This window comes from Zonotrichia albicollis, chromosome 5, assembly GCF_047830755.1.
Source record: "Zonotrichia albicollis isolate bZonAlb1 chromosome 5, bZonAlb1.hap1, whole genome shotgun sequence".
In the NCBI taxonomy this organism is placed as follows: Eukaryota; Metazoa; Chordata; class Aves; order Passeriformes; family Passerellidae; genus Zonotrichia; species Zonotrichia albicollis.
In genome coordinates, this window is record NC_133823.1 from 40,461,446 (window position 1) to 40,481,879 (window position 20,434).

General features: G+C 39.7%; 1 protein-coding gene across 1 annotated transcript in view; it reads left to right on the forward strand.

Annotated features, from left to right (window-relative positions):
* The first annotated feature begins 29 nt into the window (after positions 1-29).
* Positions 30-20,434, forward strand: part of CNOT7 (CCR4-NOT transcription complex subunit 7) — a 29,034-nt gene continuing 8,629 nt past the window's right edge. Inside the window, exons 1-6 of the mRNA XM_005483884.4 lie at positions 30-168; positions 768-975; positions 1,228-1,421; positions 4,274-4,435; positions 10,052-10,196; positions 17,998-18,108. Of these exons, the coding sequence (XP_005483941.1) occupies positions 859-975; positions 1,228-1,421; positions 4,274-4,435; positions 10,052-10,196; positions 17,998-18,108 (729 nt within the window). The 5' untranslated portion in view covers positions 30-168; positions 768-858. The remainder of the gene's footprint in view (positions 169-767; positions 976-1,227; positions 1,422-4,273; positions 4,436-10,051; positions 10,197-17,997; positions 18,109-20,434) is intronic.

Genomic DNA, 20,434 nt, shown 5'->3' on the forward strand with positions numbered 1-20,434 from the left:
GCGGCCGGCGATTGGCCAGAGGGGAGGGGGGAAAGGCCGCGGCGCGCGGCGATGACGTAATGGCTTTGTGCGCGCGGCGGCGGCGCCGGGGGCAGCAGCGCTTCCTGCGGCTCGCGGGGGCCGCGCGGGGCCTCCCAGACCCGGCGCGGCCCGGCCGGAGCGCGAGGGGTGAGCGGGGGCGGCGCCGCGGGCACCGGGCGGGGACACCGGCACCGGAGCGGGGCCCTCGGCACCGGAGCGGGGCCCTGCGGGACCCCCGCGCTCCGCGGCTCCTCCGGGCGCTCCCGGGGCCTTTCACGCGCGCGGGAACCCGGCCAGCCGTGTGTCGGTCTCCGCGCGCCTCTCGCTGGGTTAGCGCGGCCCTTGGGAGCCGCTCCCGCCTCGGGAGGCCCCCGCGGCACCCCGGGGCTGCCGTGACTCTGCTCTGCCGCTCCGTTTTCTGCTGCACGCAGCCCGGGGGTCCGCAGGAACGCGCCTGCCGAGCCGCGGGGCAGGAGCGCCCGGGGAGCCGGTGTCTCCGGTATCCGTGTCACTAGTGCCCCTTGCCGCCCTTGTGCGGGAAACAGTCGCTAACGAAACTGCAGGGTTTGGTTTCTGATGGTAATCTGAGCTCGCGGACCTGTGGTTGTGGTGGCTATGTTGTCCTGCTTTTGTGAAACTGCGAGGATAAAGTGTGGATGTGGTGCTTAAGCCTTTTTTTTTTTTTTTTTCAGATAAACTGAGAGTAAAAACTTACACTTTGATGCTTTGCTTTGTTTGTCTCTTAGGCTAAAAAAAATAAACAGTTGAAGTCCTCTTTATGAAACCAATCTTCGGTCAAGTGTAACATTTGATGTATGGTCTCTAAAGCCCCCCACTATGCCAGCAGCTACCGTAGATCATAGCCAAAGAATCTGTGAAGTTTGGGCTTGTAACTTGGATGAAGAGATGAAGAAAATTCGTCAAGTTATACGGAAGTATAACTATGTAGCTATGGTAAGTGGGTGCTTGATGTCTGTCTAGCGAATTACTGCAGAAATCATGACTTCAGCTGAGGTCAGTAAATTTGCTCATCCTTTTAAATTGAAAGCCTAAGGAAGTCTTAATGTTGAATTAGTGCTGCATGAACATCTGGATCCTAATCTTTTATCTTTCTAAAAGTTAATTTTACACACAGTACTCTTCAGCTGTGATATGGTTAGATCTATATGGTTGTTGTGTGTTCAAGTTTAAATTCTGCTCTTGCAGGACACAGAATTTCCAGGAGTAGTTGCAAGGCCTATTGGAGAATTCAGAAGCAACGCAGACTATCAGTACCAACTCTTACGCTGCAATGTCGACTTGCTAAAAATAATTCAACTAGGACTGACGTTTATGAATGAGCAAGGAGAATACCCTCCAGGAACTTCAACTTGGCAATTTAATTTTAAATTTAACTTAACGTAAGTATTCAGTTCTGTGCTGCTAAACGTATGTTTCTGACTTACTGAAAATGTATAAATTCTGTAGCAACTTCATTATCCATCTGATTGTAGTACTGGAATACCATAAATACTCATGTAAGGAAAACTTCTGTCAGCCAAACATGATTTCTTCCCTCATTTCTGTGCAGTCTGTCTTACTGTTGGTAATTTGGTCAAAAATGCTAAGCAGTTTAAAAAAAAATGGAAGGCATTTTATACTTAGTCCAAGAGTTAGCTCTGTATTTTCATGTTTAGCATTTCAGAGTACTTCTGCCTTAACTTAGTTTAACTCTTACTACTTGTTCTAGAAATCACACTGTTTCTTTACATACTTTAAATGGAAAATACCAACACTTGAAAAAAAATTAATTAAAGTGACTAAAAAAGCATGTCAGATACTATCATTCTGAATTATTTTGTCTATTTTTTTGGTTAAAAAGCAAGCTGACTTCTATTGTATTGGAATAATACCATGGACTTTATTTCAAAATGTGATTTTTATCAGTGATAAAAAACTTTTTAAGCATAAACCTCACTTTTTCAGGGGAATCAAAAGCTTATCTGGTGCTCTAATTATATCTTTAGCTGGTCAACAAAGTTACTAGTATCTTGGTTTTGTTTTTTGGAAGTAAGCAAAATTGGTCTGATAGATTCTCATATGTTGATTATCTACTGAATTGAATATCAGTACAAACACTACTCACACGTTTAATTTAAGCCTTGGGGTTTTTGGCAGTTGTGTTACAAGTTGAGAACTGGACAACTTTATATACATGAGTTAAACTCACAGCCTATGAAGAAGGTTTTAGAGGACAGACCTTTATTTTTTCTGCAGATGAAAAGACTTGTTTTCAAAGTAGTTGGAGTTCTTAGGAGGAAAACCTCTGCTGCCTCTCTTGATCTCTGTGCTCTTTTAAACAGGCAGTGGTGTGGATTGTCACACATCAGTTTGATCTGACCAATGACATGCTCTGTTTAGTCTTGTGTGAATTGTCTCTTGAAGGAAAAGTAAGCACAGATTTAATGTTTTGGTATCTCTGAACTTACCTGGCCATATAAATGCTGGATAAAAGTTACCTATTTTCTTAAATAGAAAAATATACTAATCCTACTAATTAGGGGAGAAAGAGGAATTAATAACTTCCAGACTGTGATCTGTGAAGAAGGGCCTATGCTGCACTTCATTTATTTTCTGAGCTTCAAAGGTCTACTTAACCTCAAACAACTGAAGCCAAAAGTAGCTTTCCATCTATTTGTGCCAGATGCTGCAGAGATAAGACAGATCAGTAAGGCAAGATACAGGTAATCACCAAATTACCTTGTTGCTAGTTGATGGTGGGGGTTATTGAAAAACAGAAACTTGGTAAGTACTGCATGAGAAATTATACATGGATGGACAACCTTTTTTTGTCTGTTTATAAACATCCTTTTGGGAAATGGCACTGTGCCAGATGTTCTCCTCCTAAAGCAAAACAGCTGTTTGTTGTTCCTAGAAGGTAATTTTTTGTGTGTGTGGTTCCAGCCAGGTCTTGTTTTAGTGTGCTCCAAAAAGCATAAATATTTCTCTAATCATGCTCTGCACCTGATTAGTACAGAGCAGCAACTAGAATGAAACCCCCTTTTTGTTAAGTGGTGCCTTTGTTTTGGGTGGGTTCTTTAATGTGCTATAGATACAGACAGGTGTTGAGAAGCTGCTGCCTCAAAGCTGGAGAACCAAAGAGCAGCTGTGTGGGAGTGAGGAAAAAAGATGTAACACATCTTGAGGATATATGTCTGTGTTCTAAAGAATGATGACTTGCTCTTAGGAATAAGGAATACAGATCTATGACTGAATCTAATAGTCAAGTTTGATATATTGGTTGTCTTGTCTAGGTTTGCTTGTGGTTTTGTTTTGGTTGTTTTTTATTAACATTTGAAACTGTACACTGAAGAGACTTTGTGGAGTAGTATGTTATGGACAGTAAAATGAACTTCATTCTCTAAGTACTTACATGCTTACTTTTTTTTTTTCTTCATTTAACCATTCCATGTTTTTGTAATGATGATTCAGATAAAACTTAAGGGAGAAAATAGGCTCCAAATCATGAATTTCAGCATGAGATTCTTAAAACATTGCCAAAAAAAAAAAATGGTGGTGTTAAAGGGAATAAACACAAAGGTAGGAGGGGTCAAAAAAGGTAGAGGAATTGTTATTTCATCCTCTTAAATTTTAGGTCCAAAATAGGCTTTTAAAGTTAAAACAAATTGTTTAGAAAGAAAGAATTTAGACAGAAAAAGTTAGGATCTCTGAATTCTAAGGTTTTGCTAAATGGAGCAAGTACTCCATTTCCAGTTTTACTGAAAAAAGTTTTTATGAACACATGTCTAAACATTTACATAAGCTTAAATCACAAAAAACTACTGAGAAATATTTTCTACAGAACTAATTCAGTACTGGGATCTGGATTGTATTTCTCATATTTCTGCAATGTAATGTGTTACTGCTTCAACTGTTACATTTAATTTGTCACAATTCAAGTGATTTATACAGATATTTTACCAGATAAGTTCTACAGATGCACTTTCATTTATAGACTTGCAAAAGGGTGGTTATAGGTAACTGGAAAAGGAGCAGAAACTAATTTTTTTATGAATATGGTAAGAATGGAGGTGCTGGGAATGGTAAAATGATAATGAAGGTTTAAAAAAAATCTTTGAAAAATGGTTGGTTTTGTAATTAACCTAGAAGAAAATTAAATTGTTCCTAGTCTGTGGAATGAATAGCAAAAAAGAAATGTTACCTCATTGAGACGTATAGATTTTGGAAATTAACTTTTCCTCTCTGTTTTTAGAGAAGATATGTATGCTCAGGACTCTATCGAACTGTTGACAACATCTGGTATCCAGTTTAAAAAGCACGAAGAAGAAGGAATTGAGACACAGTACTTTGCAGAACTGCTCATGACATCAGGAGTTGTACTGTGTGAAGGAGTCAAGTGGCTTTCCTTTCATAGGTAAATTCTGCATGTTAAGTGTTTGAGATTCCAACATCTCATGGGTGTTTGAGTTCTAGAACTTGGATTTCACATCCCTTGAGTTTAAATGTATGTAGCCCATATCTTGGTCGGTAAGACTGAGGAAATATTTCTGCTGTAATACCTCTAACACCATTTTGTATTAGAGGAATAGAGGGGTATTGGTGTTGAAGAATACAGGGGTTGTACTGGTGGTTTTAGCTTGGGTGTTTATGCAGTAACCAGAAAACTGTGAAGCTGAAAAACACGAAACTGCTAAACCAGCAGGTGGAGCTGTACACGTGCAAGTAATAACAGAAACATTACTAAAAGCAAACTACTTCTGAGCAATCCTAGGGGAAATATTGTCTGTTTATAGAAGAGGATTATCAGTAAAGAGGTCTATACAGCACTCTTAAATTTGTTGTAAATCTCTTGCTAATCTGAGCAGATGAAATAACTCAGCTTGGAAAGGAGATCCTTCATCAGTTTTATGTATTTATTTTACTACTTATTCCATCATCTCTCAAGTAGAAATAGAGATGCAAATGCGAAATCTCTGAGTCTGTCATAATACAAAAGATTTTTGAGTGTTAATAGGATTTAACACTTTAAAAACGTACACAGTAGTTTAGCTAACTGCATGCCAGAATTTTTGCAAGCAACAGTGACTTTAAAGGCTTATTGCTATGTAATACCCTTGAGTTGGTGTCTTAAATGCTGGCTTCTAAGGAAGTCAGCAAGGTAAAGCAAATGAACAAGACTGTAAGCAAACCAGTCTCAGCTAAAATTTGTATCTCATGTTGATGGATGATATGTAAATGATGAAATTAGAATAAAAAATTCTTTGTCCATAAGTATTAATAGTTGGAAAAGACAAAGTCACATGGAATTAGAGAAGTATTTGTGCAATAAACAAACTTGAAAATAAGAATTATTTTGGCAAGAAATGTGTAACAGTAGTAGAAGGGTGCATGTAACATTTTTGCAGAAGTCGTGGTTTTGATTTGTTTCGTACATAGAAGTGCTAGGCTGAGTTTCCAAAGCAGAGAGGTTTAAAAGAAAAGACAGTTACATAAAGAAGGATCCTCTGAGCACAGTTGTCACTTCCATCTTTCACTTAACAGCTGTTTCAACTCACAATAGGACTCTAAAATAATCTTACTCTTGTTATCTTCTTTCTAGAGTAGCAGCTTGGGGAAGAATACTGTAACAAGAATGCTTTAAATTGGGTCAAAATAACTGCAAAAGCCAAATTAGAGTTTTTTTCAACTTCCTAAGCACAGTATTGTGGGCTGTTATGTGTATATTCATGATTTACACTTGACTGCAGTAATATGACTGGGATGGTTCAAGAGAAGGGGAGGCAGGTTATGCGTGTAACTGTGCCTCAGCAGAGGATGCCACATAGAAGCAGCTTCAGCCTCAGACTGGTGTTTTTCCAATATTGTCTGGTGACTAAGGGCCTGGTATAAGGTATACCTGAGCAATTTCTACTCTAGGGATTCTTTCTAGAGCATAATTATATTTAGTGTGTGTAATTCCTGACTAATGGGCTGGTCAAAGTGTAGTGCAAGCCATGTGCAATAATGCCATTTCTTACTGGTGCAGCTTATGAAGGGTTTTTGAAATGGCTTTATTAATAGAAGTCCAGTTTCATCTGTGCTAAAATGAGTTTCTGTTGTGGATTTCACTGAAAGTGTCTTTAGAAATCCTCTTAAGACAGTTGTTCAGCATATGTTTGTCAGACACTGATTATTAGAGTGTTTAAACCTTTTGTGCATTTTTAGACCTTGCTGTTATTATTTTGAGCACAAAACCTTGGAGTAAGTTAAGTTCTGAGGAAACCAAAATTATGTAAAGCTGTAAATGAGCATGGGTCATATAAAATGTGCCACAAAGAATAGTGAACAGTTGTTTCTAAATACATCTTTGATTGTGATTATGTTCTATCAGTGGAAACTTACACAGCAGGATGCTCAGTTGAAAATTTGTTCCATTGAGGCTCTCCATGCAGTAGTTCTTTAACAGCTGATGAAGCTGTGCTTGGTAGTTGCTGACTCTCCTATTGCCTCTGTTACCTTAAAATGCTTAAAGTACTACTCGCTCTTAAAATTTGAATCCCATAGTAAGTGGGAGAATTGAATTACTCCTTCCTCAGAGTATGAAGATATGATTTGGTTTTCATTTTGTAGTCTTTGATTTCCTTGAACTTTTATGCAATTCATTTGCAAGCTCTTCGCTTCTCAAATAGTTCTCTTTGTGTGCTTTTTATCTCCACATTTGATGTAGCTGCCTTGGCATCCTGACATGTTGGCAAATCTCTGGATATGCAGTTCTGTCAGATATGAGTGAAGAAATATTTGCACTGTCACCAATTCTTGTGTATTGCAACTTCATAGATGACTTCCATCAAATCCTGTGTGTGTGCGTGTTAAAATGTATTTGAGTTAATGAGAGAGATGGAGGAAGCCCTGAATTTGTGATTTTTTATCACAGTCAAGAGAGCTGCTAGTGCTTGACAGTCTAGCAAGTTAGGAAGGAACAGCTCAAATGCTGATTTTGTGGATGTTCAACTGTCTGCTCAAGCTTTGAGTGTCCACTTCTGTGCAACCTCATTTGTCTGCCTTTGGAGGGTCAGTGGAAACATGCTTTTTGGAAAACAAAAACTAGATGTTCTTGGGATATTGCAAAGTTCCAAGCTAATGTGTTTCAATAATCATTTGTGTCTAACTGATTTTAGTAAAATTTAATCTGTTGGCTCATTTCTGTTAGCATCATAAAATGAACTAAAGCTTTCTCAGTTCTTGCACATTTTGATTTATTTCAGAGGTTTGGTGATTGAGTAGAATTCATTGGCTATCTGGATTCTATCTTGATAGTAAGGAAAAGAAATAGAGGCATGTTTGATGTCTGCTCTTGTCTTTTTGCCTAGAGCTGTCCAAGTTCAGTGAAAAAAACAAAACAAATGTCTGTAAGAGTGAGTGCTTGTGTTGTATAGCTCTACAGATTGTGGCTTGCTGTGCTAAGCAATTTCAGGTGATTGTATTAGAAATGGTGCAGGGTTTTTCAGGCAAGGAAGTCTGTGTGCTTCAGGGTGTAAAACAACCACTAATCACTCTTACAGGATTAGAAGAAAACTTCTTTAATGAGCACGTAATTACATAATTGCTCACCATGGACTTACTTAGCCTTCTCTTAGCATTCAGCAGTGGCCACTCCAAATTTGTTTTAATGGATCTATCTTAGTCTTAAATTGGAGTGACAGTTTTTATGTCTGTAAGCTTGGATCTGCTACAATCTCTAAGTGAAAAAAATGTGTAATTCTCAATCAAAATTGCTGTTTTTAATACTCTGCTCGTCTCAATATGAATAGTAAAGGAATGTTGACTTTTATTTAAGTACTTCCTACTTTAAAGAAATTAAAAGTGTTTGGGGGCATCTATTTTCTATTATTTAATTAATACACTTTTTTTTTGAAGACAAGTCAAACATTTTTTGAAGAGGAGTAGCACAAATATGGTTTCTTTCACTTTAATATGGCTTGTTATATTTGAACCTTGAGGGTGATCAAGGAATTCATTGAGTTAATAAAATGTAGAATCTGAAGGAATAAGTCTCCATAATACTGAACAGTGTTTTTTTGCATCTTTTTGAACAGCCTTTTTTGTTAGTGTGACTTTTTCTTTTATTCTTTAGAGGGCTTCATGCTGATATGGACTTTCCCACCACTTCCCTCCCTCTTCAAATGATCTAATAAAATTAGACTTCCAAGCTACTGTTTTGTCAAGTTTACTACAGTTTTTACTTTGTAAGAGTCAACTGAAATCCTTCTTTATCTTTGGCTTCTTTGCTTCCTGGCCAGTGGCTGTTGCTGTTGAGACTGGAAGGTGGCCAGCACAGCTTCAAAGTACCAGAGGCAGTGCAGGATTTGTTCAACATAAAATTTCCCCTTAGAGCACTGGAAACTCCCATGGGAGAGCTGCAATAATCTATAGGTATTTTATATCTTGTATTAATGGACTTGTAGCAAACAATCCATATACCCCCAGTATGTTGAAGGTTTTTCTACCCTCTGTCTTGAAACTCATAGTATAAAGATGTCAGCTAATTTTATTGTATAAAAATGGTTCAAAAAGTAAACTTATTTACGTTGAGTGTGCAAGCTGAAGTTTTGAGCCTGCAGATGTCACTGCTTTTTATGGATCCTAAATATCTGCAGGATCAGTGCTCTTAACTGATTTGTCTTTTCTATTGCTTATCTCACAGTTAAAGATCCTGGCCAGTATTTACCAAATTGAAAAATTCTTGGTTTTGAATATGACCCTTGTATAGTCAAGAATGAACACAAAGTCTTAAACTGGAAATTTGGAGTCTGTGGTGGCCACCTGCTCACTTGAATCGTCCCTCACCCTATGCTAAGATTCCTTAAATAGCAAAACTGATAAAGTCTTCAGTAGAGGCAGCCCTGTGGTGTGTTTTCATCTTCTTTGTTAGTACAGGCATATTTTAAATTGTATGACAGTAAAATCTAGGAACTGATCTGGTTCAATGCAAACTTAATAACATGGAAGAGAAAGAAATCACTCCTCCATTTAGTTTCGTGCATTAGCAGTCCTGCAAGTACAAGGGATCAGAACAGGTGAGCTTCATGGTCAGGTCATGAATAATCTGGTTTGTAATTGCTGCCCTCCTAAGAAAAAGCCTAACTTATCATCACTGCTTTTTGTTATGGAGTCAGGGTTGCTTTAATACCCAATATTTGTCTTTACTTAACCCTCTTGTTTCTTCTCATAACTATTTGTAAAAGTACGTGGTTTCCACGTTACTGCCACACCTCATTGCTATGTCCTCTTTATTCAGTCACACTGTGGGGGAGGAAGCCTTCCCAAACTCTTCTCTCTACCATGTGCACACTACAATACCGCCGTTTCTTCTAACAAACAAGCACTGCTTAGTTACCTTTCTGCCTCCTGCAGACTTACATGTACACACAAAAATTTTTCCAGCTTACTCTGTCATTGCCTCCAGAAAGAGTAATAGTCTACAAGCTATTAAACTTTGTAGTTGTCTGTGTGCTGATTTAATTGGAAAAGTTGAAAGACAATTCCTCTTCTTTGTTGCTGAGGGTTAGACTTGCCTCCAGGCATAAACATGCACTGGCTCTGGAAACTCATTAATCTTTTGGATTTCAAGAACTGTAGAAGTGTCTGCCTGTCTCAATTTGGAGTGAGAAACTCCAGTCTATGTGAAAGAAATCAGCTTAGGAGTTTTTATGGTGAAAGTCCTTGTTATCAGATGAAGACCCAGCAGCCCTACCTTATTTTGGGATTTAGAGAAACTACTGTAGGCAGATCTTTTTGCATCTCCACTTGGCCTCTTTCAGACTAAGTTAAAATGTTTTCTCTGGAATCTGCAATGGGGCTGTTTATATTGAAGTTTCGTTTTTTTCATAGAAGTTAGTCTTTATTGCATTGGAGTTAAGCAGAGTATCCTGTCAATGTGCAGTGAAGTCCTGAAGGTTGTTGTTTTTCCTGTCAAAGTGCAGTGAAATCTTGAAGTGAGAAGGATGCTTCTAAGTCACTTACTTATATTGTTTTTGGTATTAATTTGCAGTGGATATGACTTTGGCTATCTAATCAAGATCCTGACAAACTCCAATTTACCTGAGGAAGAGCTGGACTTCTTTGAGATACTGCGATTGTTTTTCCCTGTCATCTATGATGTAAAATATCTTATGAAGAGTTGCAAAAATCTGAAGGTAAGTAATCTGCTAATGGTTTGGAACAAATTTTGCATTTGGAGACAGAGTATGTCATGCTTAAAAATACTTTCTCTATTTTTATTCTCTGCTTTTACTTTTATGATGCATATTAAGCGTTGTTGTCTCAAGCTTTATATATTTAATATTAAAGGTGTTGTGAGAAGCCGGCAAGAGCACAAAATCAATTTTTGTAACTGCTTACCAGTTAAAAATACCGTGTTGAAACTGAATTTACAATACTTTGTTGATAGATGATAAACCCATGTTTGGAATTAATTCTTCATTTCCTTAGCCATAAGAATCGATGGGTCTCATATGCTCTTGTTTCCTCGTTGTGCAGTCCACTAAAGAACTGCAGTCATGTAGGCTGAGGTAATTTCAAGAAGATGATGTGGAAGTGACTTGGGAAGAGAAATGAAGTGAAGAATGTTTCAGATGGCCCAATAAGCAAAGATAAACAACAACATATGTTCAGGAACAACATGTGACTTCTAGGAAAAAGAAAAGAACTAGAAACCAGTCTCTCATGTCAGGCCAGCGGGGCTAATTGGCTTACTCTATCAGGCATAAAATTTGGATTCCTTGTTGGACTGGAGAATGAGTGGGAACTGGAGCTAAGTGTGTGAAGGGGAAGACAGCAAGTGAAAGAAAGATACTAAAGGCACTGTTAACAGCTTTACTTGCCAAAGAGCTGTTAAGAGTCTGGACTGCTGCTGGAGTGAGCTGCATCACTCATCTGAGGCAATTGATGATTTGTTGCTTTTATGGAAAGTAATTTAATTCTCTAGGATTTCTTAATGAAAACCTGCAGTAAGAAGAGAACACATCACATCAAATCCTAACTAAGGAATGGCTTGCCAGTTCATTGTGCTGAATTACTGATCTGTGTGCTGTTTATAGCCTTGTGTTTCTTTCTGAGATGCGCTAACAGTGTGGCACTTGGAATAGTAGCCTAGTTTTGTGGAAAGTAAATTGTGTGAATCCTTTGCTAATCAAATTAATGTTGAAAATGTAGATCACCCTTCCAGTTAGTAAGAAAAGTATACTTACCTGTGTTCTTATACAGTTGTTACTGGTATAATCATCTGGGCAAATGGCTGTGTATTAGGGAACATCTTAGAAACACTTTTTCTCCAAAGAGACCAGGAGTAAAAATTAAATGCTCCTAAATTTCAGGAGTCTTAAATGAGGGGTGGGGGCAACTCACCCTAAAAAGTCCTCACTTTCACACTCCCAGTGAAGCATAGCAGAGCATCTGGTGCCTATCTGGTGACACACTTTGCAAGAACAGAATGTATATTCCAAATTTAGTGACATGGAAAAGGTGACAAATTGATGTTCTATGTCACCATTCAGAGGTGTCATTCCCAGTGGGCTTGGGAAAGAGGGTATTGTGGTTTCTGGCATAATTAAAGCATAGTTGTGTGTAACCTGCATTGTTTAGAGACACTAAGATTTTTTTAGAAGATGAGAAAAACCTTCACAGGTCTTATTTTGGCAAACCATAAGAACAAGGGCGATTTTTTTTTTTTTTCAGAGCTGAATATGTAGGTCAGCTTTCCTGCAGTAAATTTTGATCCACTCACCTAATCTGCAGACTGGTAGTGACAGCAGGGGAAGGGAAGTAGACTATCTTACCCCTCCAAATTTACCAGTGATGAAATGATGGTGGACTTGAACTGTACTGAGAGAAGCTACCTGAAACAAATCACTAAACATTTAGTGTTGTAACTCTGAAAATGCATGTGCCATCTCCTAATGTGTGTCACCTTTGATCGTTATTAAATTGCAGTGAATTGAACAGCTGTGCAGTTGTCTTTTATTGACTTGTCTAAGTTATTTTTTGTATGTCACTGATCTGCTGTAGGTCCCCACTCTCTGCCCCCACACACTCAAAAAAGATTCTTGGCGTTGGAAAGAGAAATAGGCTTCAGAGCTGGAAATCTGTTTGATGCTTTTTTTGTGGAGTTAAGTACTCTGTGAATTTACAGTCTGTTATTATGACTTGGCATGCAGATTGAGAGTTGACTTGTATTAGAAGTTAAAGTCTTGCTTACAGTCTAAAAGGCTTTTTATGTAGACAATTACAAACCTTTTGATAGTAGTGGCAATCCTAAGTAATTTAAATTGGTAGACCTTGTTGAAAACTTGCTATTAATTCAGGGTTTTTTACAGAACAATGAGATCTGTGACTGTGTCATGAAATGAGAATTTGATGTAAAATTGCTGTTGACCATGGCGGTGTAATTATGTAAATTATTTTGTGGCCTTTTTCTTGGAAGTTTGACACTCTGAAAATTTGGAAAGAATTTTTCCTTTTTTAAGAGTGAAGCATACCTATGTGGAGTGCAGAATTCTGAAAGAGAATCTGAGTAGTCTCATAATTTTTTGTTCTGGTTCCTTTCAGTTCAGGGTGGATTTTTGCCCCCAGGATGGGGCATGGCTAGGACATGGAAGTTATTCTGTGACACCTCACATCATTTTCTGGGCATGGGGGAAGGGCTTGCTTGCAGGTCAGGGTAGTGTGGTGGAGGGACCAATCATTATGTTTCTGTTTGTGTTTCTGTTGGTGAGCAATGTTTCTCTTCTTGCCCACTCTGTCATTAATATTGTTGCTATTTCTGTTTGATTTCTTATCTCACTGCTGTTTTCTAGTAAATGGCTCACATCTCAACCTGTGATCTTCACTTTTTGTGCCTCCAGTTCTCATCTCCAGTCTGCCACAGGAAAGGGCGGGGATAGGAGTGAGTGAGTGTAGTTTGAAGTGGTTTTAGTGGAAACACTAACTTGCAGAATACTGTTCCTAAACCATGACAGCCTTACTTGGCATGCAGTGTGGGGCATGAAGGAATGCAATCTGATCAGAGTGGATTGGAAACAAATTCCATCTAAGCATTTGTCCCATTAGATTCAGAGCCAGTGGTCTCAATGTTGCTTGGTCTGTTTGTGTGTGTGTGTTACCTACGCCTGTATATGTTTCTGTAGATGTACTATGTGCCCATGAGGGTGCTCTTTTTCAGATCGGGATTGCTTTGTTGATGTATGTTGGTTGTATGAACTGGAATCATGTTTATAAAATGATAACATGAAGGGCAATGAGGATCATTTGGGATATTCAGTGCTGCTCTCCTGCCCTTACTTTGGGCGCTACCTCTGGGAGTCCATTCCTAATCATACCTAGTCTGTGGAGAGAACACAGGAGGATAGCTTTTCCCAGCTTTTCAGTACCCTTTTCTCCTTCAGGCCTGTTAGAATAGCTTTTGAGAATTTTTAATTTCCTTTTGATGTTAAGGAAAACATGTTCTTGCTCCTGTGTCAGCTTTGTTTCAGTCTACATGGTCTAGACCATGTTTTGAGTCAGTACAGTCAACACTGTGTCTAGAATCAGGACAAAGATTTCTAGGAAGGTTAATCTGTCTGAGGGAGGATAGTCATGAGTAGCATGGAATGTGGGATAAAATGGACCATTGTTGGGGAAAATTCTCTCCTCCAATGTTTTGAGAGTATCACTACAGGACCTTAATAAAGTGACAGAATATTTGCAAGAATGCTGTGGCAGCTCCATAAAGAATCAACTTACTGAAGTGTGCTGGGCCCTGGCTACTCTTTACTGGACACAGTTCAGTGCTAGTCAGAACCCTTAGGGGAAGAGGAAGAAAGCAGATCAACAGGTGGTGTGACCACTCAAACTGCAGCCGAGCTGCAAGAATAACTCATGCCAGTTACAGTCATACCTACACAGAAGAAGAAATCCCAGGACCAAATCACTTTGCATAGTCAGGGATAAAGGGGAAGTAGAGCTCTCACAAAAGGAGGAAGAGGCAGGACCAGAGATAATCACTCAATTCCTATCTCTGTGTGAGCTAAGTGAAAAGATTCCAGCCACCAGTCATGAAAGCCCTGGATGAGCTGGCTGAAATGCTGAAATATCATGGCGCACAATATGAAACTGGCACCCTCATGGGGATTCAGGAAGAGGACAGAAACTCTCACCCTCTGATGACTCCTGTCAAGTGTGAGAGAAGGGTATTCTCTCAAGGATGATCCAGTGGTGTGCCCAAGCAGATGCAACGCGTGGAGAAAGATACCTGAGAGAATTAGTTGTGCTGGAGGTAATATGTAAGGATTCAAATAACAGGAAGTCTCCTGTAGATCCAGATAAGTTCCATTGTACACAATCCACGTGGCAGAAGTTTGTCTGGAGCACACCATTGTCATTCACCAGCTCCTTGGCATTGATGTCAATGAAAGGATGAGAAAAAGCAGTCCATCAGGTGACAGACTCCAGTAATAGGAAGATCATCTCTTTTCCTCCTTACCAGCCTGCTCCTTGGTGTCGAAAGACTGTCCAGACAGATTCAAAAGACTCAAGAAAACTGGAGAGATGTCCCATGCCCCACCAGTATGGACCAGTCTCCACTATTGAGGCATACAGAGACTCTGTGTATCCTTGACATAGATTACTGCAGGACCCAGAAGGGCATCATTGGGCTTTTGAGATAACTACAGTGGAGACAGAGGAAATTAGACAGCTGAATAACTTGTCTGCTTTCTCAGAGGACCCTTCTGCTTTGGGACTGCTGAGGGTCAAAGAACAGCAGGTACCAATCTCTACCACAGCAATGCACTGTCAACAAAACTGCACTGACCAGGTACTCCATGACCTCCATCCATGAGATGATTTGTGAGCTAGAGAGCCAGGGAGTGGTCAGCAAGACGTGCTCACCCTTTAAAAATCCTATATGGCCCTTTGACAGCGGACTGTCATGGCCTGAATTAAGTCACACCACCACTGTGTGTCACTATACCGGATATGCTAGAACTGCAGTATGAACTGGAGTCCAAGGCAGCAAAGTGGTACCACCACTGATCTTGCTAATGCATTTTTTTCCCATTCCTTTGGCAGCAGAGTGCAGGCCACAGTTTACCTTCACCTGGAGGAACATCCAGTACACCTGGGACCTACTGCCCCAGTAGTGGGAACAAAGCCCCCATCATTTGCCGTGGACCGATCCAGACGGCAGTGGAAAAGGAGGAGGCTCCAGAAGACTTGCAATACATAGATGATGTTGTTGTATGGGGGAACATGGCAGGGGAGGTTTTTGAGAAAGGGGAGAGAATAATCCAGATCGTCCTGAAGGCTGGTTTTGCCATAAAGCAAATTCAGGTCAAGGGATCTACCCAGGGTATTCAGATTTTAGGAGGAAATGGCAAGATGGATGTTGTTAGATTCCAATTGATGCGGTTAACAAATAGCAGCTAGATCCCCACCAACCATCAAGAAAGGAACACAGGCTTTCCTAGGTGCTGTGGGTTTTTGGAGGATGCATATCTCAGATTACAATCAAATTATAAGTCCTATATATCAAGTGACCCAGGAAAAGAATGATTTAAAGTGTGGTCCTGAACAACAACAAGCTTTTGAACAAATCAGATGGGAGATTGTTCATCCAGTAGCCCTTGGGCCAGTCTGGTGGCAAGATGTGGAGTTATGAGCTCTTCATGGCTGCTGGGGAGAATAGGCTTCCTGGAGAGACTTGAGGCTGACCTCTGGGTTCTGGAGTTGGGGGTGCAAAGGATCTGAGGCCTGCTATGCCCCAGTTGAAGAAGAGATTCTGGTATTTATGGAGGGATTTGAGCTGCCTCAGAAGCAATTGGCACCCAAGCACAGCTCCTTTTGGCACTCCAACTACCAGTGCTGGTCTGGGTGTTGGAAGGAAAGCCCCTTCCACACATCATGCCACCGTTATGTGGAGTAAGTGGATGTGCTGATTTCAAAAGTAGCCTCATAGACCCCTGGGCCAGAGAGCATGGTATGAAGTGGGTGTATCATACTCCCTGTCATGCACCAGCCTCTGGGAAAATTAGATGGTACAATGGACTGTTAAAAACATTGAAAGGAATGGATGGAGAACTTTCTAACAGTGGGTTCTACATTAAGCAGAGGCCATCTCCTTAAATGCTAACACCAGTGAAGACCTTCGTTAGAGGTTCCACCAGCTGAGCTGACCTTGCCCAATCAAAGCCTCCACATACCACAGAAGGGGATAAATCCCCATTGTGCATATGAGCAACATGTTAGGGAAGACAGTTTGGATTCGTCCTGCCTCAAGCAAAGGCAAACCCATCTGTGAGATTGTTTTTACTCAAAGACCTGGGTACACATTCCCCACAAAGGGGTGGGGAGATGGTAATGTGTACTTCAAGGGGATTTGATTTTTGAGTAAGAACAGTTTGTAATGTTGAATTGTATAATACTGGTTGCTGATTGCCACTGCCTCTGGATGCCATAACTACTGTGGCCTTCGAATATGGAGCTCATGAGCTCCTGATGCAGCTTGCAGTGAGCTGGCAGGATACCAGCCCTCCTTCCCTGGAAGGCATTGAGGATAAATAAATGCCACAGTAATGGACTAAATTAACAGACATCTCAGAGGGAAGCTGTACTTGTGTGTGTGTATATATGTGTATTGTTGGATCTTACAAGATTTCAACATGACATAGATAGTATAGAATATGAAATGGATAATACCCTGGTTCCAGCCAGGACAGGTTGAATTTTTGCAGTAGCCAGGCTGGGTTATGGAGGTTGTTAACATGGAGGTTATTCTTTGACACCTCACGTAATTTTCTGGACATGGGGAAAGGACTCACTTCTTGGTCAGAATAGTGTGATGGAGGCAGTGATCAGGTATTGTTAGGTATTTTTCTGCTGCTAAGACAGACAAAAATTAGCAATAGCAGTACTAGGTTTTCTTGTTAGTTTGTAGGTGTTATTTGGGAATGTTATTATTGAAGCTTTCATCTTTTTAAACAAAAAACAGGACCCAAACATGTTGCCATAAGATTCACGGGAATTTTCATAATGTTTGATCTGATTTTCAGTTTGGATTCCTTTGTAGCTCTATGAGTTTTAATTTTGACTGTTATGCTTTTACCTCTTATTGCTTCACTTCCTGTATTTGAAACAGGTTAAGAGCGTATGGGAAGGTGAACTCTAGGCATTCTTTGTTTTAAAGCATTGTCTTTGTGCAACATTTTTGCCTTTCAATGCTTATGGCAGCACTAAAGGTCCTGTCTTTTTTTTTCTTTTTAATCTCTCTAGATCTTTAAGAATGTGCATGTGCCTAAGTTATGCCAGTAGCTTTATAGTCTTTGTACAATCATGTGCTCACAGCATTAAAATATTGCAGTTACAGTATTACATGTCTGTCCTTCAGCTGATCAGTGTTATCTATGTAAAACTAAACCAAATTTTGACAGCTTTGCTCTCACACATAGAAGCTATTACTGTTTTGGAGAGGACACTAAAATGATGTTTATTTAGTCACTTTGCAGTTAAGGGGATAATTTTTCACATAAGCTTATTGAAAAGAAAATTTCCTTCTAAACTGGAGAAGTTTTACCTTTTAGAGAAGATAGATTTGCAGTTTTGGTGTGTTCTCTACAGCCTTGTAGTCTGTCCTTTTAAAGCATTGTATCAACAGTCACCTTAAAGGAATTGTTGAGTAACGGCATCTGGTTACTGGAGAAGCTGGAACATAAGGAGTACTGGTTTTGTTGGTTGCAAATACTGCTTCATTTAGTCAATACTGACAGAGAATATTAATACTGTTTGATAGGGAAACTTTGATTCTTCTTGTATGCATTTATCTAGTATAATGTCTGTTATAGCTACTGTGCAGATATTAAAATATGCCTGAGGTTGTATGGCCTATGTAACATATTTTCCCAAATATAGCTGTTTTGTGTTCTGATTTAACTTTTCGGCATTTAACAAAAATGTTTTGTTTTCCAGGGTGGGTTACAAGAAGTGGCTGAGCAGTTAGAGCTGGAAAGGATAGGACCACAGCATCAGGCAGGATCCGATTCTTTACTCACAGGAATGGCCTTTTTCAAAATGAGAGAAGTAGGTGGACATACTGTTTTTATTTCCATTATAGTAATGGGTTGTGATAGTCACATGGAATTGCTGATCCTGATAAGTCTGGTATTTTAAGGAGGTCTCTGAAGGGCTTCAGCAGTCAAGCCTTTCTTGACAAAAATGACACCACCTGTATTTTTCCCTGAGTAAGTGTGAACCAGCCTTACTGACTCTTTGCTTTGCTGCTGTGAGAGAATATTTCTTCCCAATTCCAGCCTAGGCCTGACTTCTGGATTTTTTCTGAAGTTTTGTTTTGTGGGGTGTTTTTTCCTCACCTGTTTTGCAGGGTGCCTTTTTTTAGGTGACTGCTGTAGTGATCTATGAACTGCTGAAGCCAGACTCCTTTTTGGGTGACTGTACTCAAGTCAAATTATTTTTTTAGAGCTTTTGCTCAGTGTAACATCCAGCTGATGTGTACTGCTGCTTGTGGTAGGCTGAGAGGTGGGGAAGGAGTATTGATGAACCACTTCTACCTAAACTTTCAGGCTAGAGGTATATTAAATAATGACTTCCAGTCTGCTTTGGAGAATTTCTATGCATTTTTTCTCCTTGCCATTGAGTGAAGCTCAGTTTAACTAAGGTTCTAAAGGTCAGTTAATTCAAAGTTAGAGCAAAGAGTCAGGTCTTACAGGCTTCACATTTCCTTGCTACTTGTCTCCATACAACAGGAAAACATGAGGATGTTTTGCATTAGCAGAACAATGAAATGTCGAACAGGCCTCTTCTGGAAAGCAGTTGCACTGAACAAATGCCAGTGCATCAGAACATGGCATTCTTCCAGCAATTCAGTGTCATTTGCCATGTCAAAACAGATGGCAATATCAAACCTCATCATTTAATCATGTGAAGTACTATATGCTGAAGTCTACCTTCTGGAATCCAGCCTTCTGTATGAAGGAGAAAATGACCAGAGATTGTGACAAATACTAGTGACACAGCAGCTGAATAATAAAGAATGATGGTTTGGGCTGGTTTGCTCATCCTAGCATTCTGTTCTGCTTCTGCTGGAACTGTTGCAGTTGTCAGGCAGGTCATGGGCTGCAGATGCAATAAAAAGGATTAAATTTCTGGTATGATCCAAGGCCAGTGCAGCTACCTGCTGTCTGCATAATATTGTAAAACTTCACTCTTGAATTTGAAGATCCAAACCAAATGAAGGGAATCATACAATAATCATGCTTAAGATATAGCCTTTCAAGTTAGTTTTCTAGAGTAAATGTCCAAACCCATGATAGTTTCTTTAATGAGATGCAGTTTGTGTTAATGGCAAACTAGCTGGTTGAATTTATTTACTAAAAGCTTTTACCAGAAGTAGAAATCTCTGAGGGTTTTTTAGTGCAACACACTTGCTTAATTAAGCCAGCAGACATGGACTGATAATGAATATTTTCCCCAGTACTTAAATACTCTTTGCAAATACAGCATTTTTGAATAAGAATACAGTACTAAGCATAGAGGAATAAATTTAATGTAGATTTTTAAAGCTTTTTAGCAAAGTTCAGTGTTTAAAAATGTATTTCTGAGTAAAAAGACTTCACTTTATAGTGCTTTTTGAGGCACAGAATTTTGTTACTAATTGCTGTGACAGAGATGCAACTTGCTTGCTGGGTCTTGGAGTGCCAGCCAAAAAAGTTACTGATCCTTTTCTTTCCATCAGGAGTACTTAAATAATGGTACTGCAAGAGTAGAGTTGTTATTTTGGGCTCTTCCTACCTGTTTTATTTCACTAAGAACTGCTGGGGCTGCAAAGCCTAATTAAAGTCTCTGATTTCTACAGTACAGAATTTTCCATCTTGACTGTGCTGCTAAAAGCAAAGGTTGAAGGGAGAAGTTTTGACCTGTGTGGTCTGTACAGGTCTGCATGTTTAGATTGTGTATTGCATCCATTCTGTCCCTGCCTATTGGTGCCTGTCTGAGATTTCTGGTATTGATGATGCCTCAGAACCACTGAGTCCACTGGAGTGTCCAGGATTGCTGTGAAGGTTTTAGGGTGAAAAATGTTCGTGTATGTGTGTCTTATTTTGACAAGATAATTTGTGATTTTTCTGCTTGAAAACCTGCCTGAAAGGCAGAGTATCAGAATATCATGGGCTTTATTTTGTCTTCCACTGAAAGGTTCCATTTGTAATTTAGACTTGTAATATGTAAATGCAGTCTTGGTACAAAATTTTGCTCTTCCTCATTAAATTAAGTCTCCCTCTGTGAGGAGCTGAAAATGCATCTTTCTGCATTTATTTAAACTCTGGTTTTGTGCTCATCTTCCCCACCCCCAAAGCTATATAATACAAATCAGCACATCTCTATTCCAAGA